This window comes from Bidens hawaiensis, unplaced genomic scaffold (assembly GCF_021521415.1).
Source record: "Bidens hawaiensis isolate Kalapana, Puna unplaced genomic scaffold, B.hawaiensis_p1.1 tig00000458_1, whole genome shotgun sequence".
NCBI lineage: Eukaryota > Viridiplantae > Streptophyta > Magnoliopsida > Asterales > Asteraceae > Bidens > Bidens hawaiensis.
In genome coordinates this window covers 3,379,206-3,383,363 of record NW_027491030.1, presented here as the reverse complement: position 1 = coordinate 3,383,363, position 4,158 = coordinate 3,379,206, and the positions used below count along the sequence as shown (strand labels likewise).

The window sequence follows — 4,158 nt, the reverse complement described above, 5'->3', positions numbered from 1 at the left end:
ACGAAAGACCGAGAGTAATAAATAAATAAACAAAAGACCGAGAGACCGTATGTGTGAATAATGCTGATAAACTGTAATTTTCCTTTTAAGTGTAAAATAAATTTGCAGAATAATCAAGAAAATGTTGAATTGTGTTCATAAAAACAAGTGCTGAAATCAAACAAATCAAAATGGGATCTTGTTCGTGTTCACTCGTTAAAAAACTACCAGTCTACGAACACATATCTAAAGATGTTTCTTGTCAATGTTCGTTCGTTAAAAATTTGAAACACAACCAGCATAACTATAAATGAACACAAATAAACATAAATAAAAATTGAAAATAAAAAAGAAAATTAATTCAAAACATAATAAATATCCAGCCAAAACATAAATCAAGTAGAGAACTTTAACTAATTATTTAAACAAACGTTCACGAACACTACTCAACGAAACAGAACCTTTTGTGCATGTTGGTTCATTTGTTAAACCAACAAGCACAAAAAAAACGTTCGGTTCATTCAAACCAACAAGCCTTGATAAAAACTCAAGATACTAGAACACTATCTACATGTTAGAACCAAAATGTCTAAAATCCGACCGGGTCAAAAGTTGAAAACATAACAACTTAAAAAGTAATAGACTTTATCATCTAATCCTTGGATCAAATCAAGTCTTTTATAGTAGATGCAAAAAAACAAAACTTGCTTACATTAAAAAAGCAAAACACATACCAATAACAATTCAGATCAAATAGCTAGAAGTTTTAATAATATAATCTTCCAATTAAAATACTGAATAACAATTATAACCAAACTCATTCAAAAACCACAAACCAAAAGATTCTCTACCTAATTGGTGAGCTCCATGATAGCGCTGACTATGTCACCACTGTGAGCCTTGAGGGCCTTAACCGCCTTGGGCCTAGTCACACCGGCTTGAGTCATCACAAGATCAATGTCACGTGGCTCCACACCTGCCTCGTCAACCTCCTCTTCTTCCTCATCAGCCTGAGCTGCGGCTGCTGCAGCTGAAATCTCAGGCTTGTTCATAACCGAACCCATGTCAGGCATTCTGAACTGTTGGGCAGCTTGAGTCTGCAACTGTGAGCTTAAGTCCTCAATCTTTGCCTCACCAAATATGACATAGGTTTCCGAATTCGGGCTTTTGAATACATCAGGCTTCGAGATGAAAAACATGATCTGCATTGTTTTAAAACAAAAAATTTCCCATTTTAACCGCATATAACAAAAAAGGAAAAAAAACTGATTATTATTATTTTCATTACTATTATTATTGAAATAAAATACAAAGAATATTACATTCTTGGCTCTTTTGATGGTAACCCTGCTAACGCCAAGAATTGGTTTCATTCCCAATTTCAACATCGCCTTTCGGCTCTTCTTCTCACTCCTGCTTTGCTTGGAACTCTCACTCCCACCTGAATATTATTCAATTGGATATTAAGAATATTAAAATGTGATAAAAGATTATAACTTTTATAAACTAAATGATTCAACTTTCAAGACAATAGAAATGAATACAATACAAGGGTGTTCGGATGTAGAATTTAAACGTATATATAAAATATATATATATACATGTTGGTATACCGAGAATAATAAAAATAGTGTTAAAATGAAATAAATAACATCAAAATGTGTTAGAAAGATAATAACAATTGTTAAATTCAAGGGTACAAACGAGCCAAGCCGCTCACTTCCTACTCGAGCTCAAATCGATAAAATGGTCAAAACAAGCCAAAGTTTTAGAGCTTGAGCCAAGCCTGAGCATCAAAATAAGGCTAGTTAAGTTACCGAGCTTGAACTTGTATGGGAAGCTCATTTAGGCACATCGAACCATAATGAGACTAGTGTATTTTTATGTTCTACCTCTTTTGGACTTCTATGTATTAATTTTACACCGCACAACCAAGCTCAAGCCAAGCTTTGGCTCTGTTAACTTTTAAGGTTTTTGTATCAAAATACATAAAATATATTTACACACCTATAAAATAGTTACTTAGTTAATAAATAATATATGAGCTAAGCTTCAGCTTTAAAAAGAGAGCTCAAAACAATTTAATCTTACACCCCTAATGTTAATATTCAGAAAAACATAAATAAGTGTGTAGATATAATCAGCAGCAAACCTCAAAATATTACAAAAGATAACAATTTTAAACAATTATTCAATATTCAAAAATGTTAAAAAAGAATCCTAGGGTGTTTAACTAATTAAAACTATTTATATAATCTTTATCATCCAAAAATAAAATAAAAAAATGTTTAGACACAATCATTTCCAAATCCCAAAATTAAACACCCTTTCAAACCCTAAATCCAATTCCAAACCCACAAAAACTAGACTTAATTTAATAAAACCCTTAAAAAAGAATCCAGGGTGTTTGGATGTAGGATTTAATACTGATTATATAATCTTCAATATCCAAAAAATACATAAAATAGTGTTTGGACACAATCATTTCCAAATCCTAAATCCCAAATCCAAACACCCTTTCAAACCCTGAATCAAAACCCAAAAAAAATAATAGACTTAATTTAAAAAACCCTAAATAATAATAATAATAATAATAACAAACAACTACCTTGAACACCATCTTCCTTATCATCCTCATCATCATCAGAATCATCATCTTCATTGTGGTCATCTTCTTCCTTAACATCCTCAACCACACCTTCAACCACTGGAACCTCTTCCTGCAATCACAACAACAATAAAAATTGAATCTTTATTCATAAAGATTGAATCTTGAATCTTGAAATTACCTGGGTTTGCTTCTCTGATTCGATTTCTTCAACAACTGGTCCTGGCATCTTTAATTGATGGTGTTTGAGTGTAGAGGATGGGTGTGGATAACAATAATAATAATAATCTTGGACAGAAACGAAATGGTGTGAGGTGATAATGTGATATAGAGATGCGGGTTTTGCTCTTTAGGGTTTTGTGGTTGGTGGGCTTTTGGGTGTTGGGCTTGAGTTTGGGCCTGGCCCATATTATCATCAGATGGTTTAAGAGATTGGTTGGCTGTTAAGTGTTTATACCCTTAACCGGGTAGGAACCGGAACCGGGTATGGTCAACAAAGTCAAAACCGGGTGTATGTAGGAACCGGTTCGGGGTATAGTCGTGTATTTGACCGGTTCCATCGGGTTTTTTTCGGGTTTCGGGTAGGGTAGGGTCGGGTTTTGATAGGGTATTGGTAGAACCGGTTTCACCAGGTCCGGGTCAGTTCCGGGTACAGTTCTAGGGGGGACCCAAAGCCTGGTCCATACCCGCGGGTAGGGTAGGGTCAGGTCGGGTCCGGACCAGGTTATTTTGTGCACCTCGAGTTTATAGTTTGTTAAAAGTTCACTACAGAAAACCATTAATAAGAGGCTTAGTGTGTACGATCGGCGAAATGTTAGTAAATTGTTCGGCGGGAAGTTCGTTAGTTTCATAAGAGAACAAACATAAACAAGAAATTTTGTTCGATTGACTAAATGAGCAAACATGAAAAGATGCCTTGTTCATTAATGTTCGATTATGTGTTCGTTTATGGTCGTCAATGTTTCTTAAAATGTTTTTTTGTGTTTTTTTATTACTTTTAGATCTATAATTGTATTGATCACTTTTAAAAATGCGTTGTTTGTCAATAAAGTGCCCATCTATGAGTGTTTGTGTTTTTATTATTATATGACAGGTATTTTCAAAGCTAAATATTATTTAAATGATGTAAAAGTCTAGGTTTATGTTGTGTAAGTTAAAATTGAGTAGAAAAAATGTGAGAGAGAGATGTAGGGCTTACTCTTTGAAAATGGTGTACGTCACAGTTGGGTAACCATTGTCACAAACAACATGAGAGAGTTAAATCACGTGTCGAGTAACTCAGCTTTACTCTTTACTTCTTTAGGTCCATTGCTTGGTGGGTTTTTGGTCCTAATGTATCCCTGACCCAAATGATCATAAAATGGTTATTAAGAGACTTGTTGGATACTAGTTAAAAATTCAATAGTAGACACCTTCCAAAGAGGCATATTTATCTGTGGTCTAACCATATTGTAATATAGGTTGAGAGGTAACAATTAAACCATTAAAATGGTTGGATAAATGAGGCTATGCTTTGTTTATTAATCGAGTTAGACAAGTCAATCAAACACAGTTCATACATAAAACGACTT

The 4,158-nt window shown here is 33.9% G+C and overlaps 1 protein-coding gene across 1 annotated transcript; it reads right to left on the bottom strand.

Moving 5' to 3' along the window:
* Positions 1-723: 723 nt before the first annotated feature.
* On the bottom strand, positions 724-2,853 carry LOC143626857 (nascent polypeptide-associated complex subunit alpha-like protein 2). The gene is made up of 4 exons (XM_077096807.1): positions 2,769-2,853; positions 2,588-2,699; positions 1,302-1,420; positions 724-1,181 (listed from the first exon to the last, which is right to left on the bottom strand). Exons 1-4 carry the CDS (start codon positions 2,814-2,816, stop codon positions 831-833), a joined length of 630 nt encoding a protein of 209 aa, XP_076952922.1. The 5' UTR covers positions 2,817-2,853; the 3' UTR covers positions 724-830.
* Between the last annotated feature and the right edge of the window lie 1,305 nt (positions 2,854-4,158).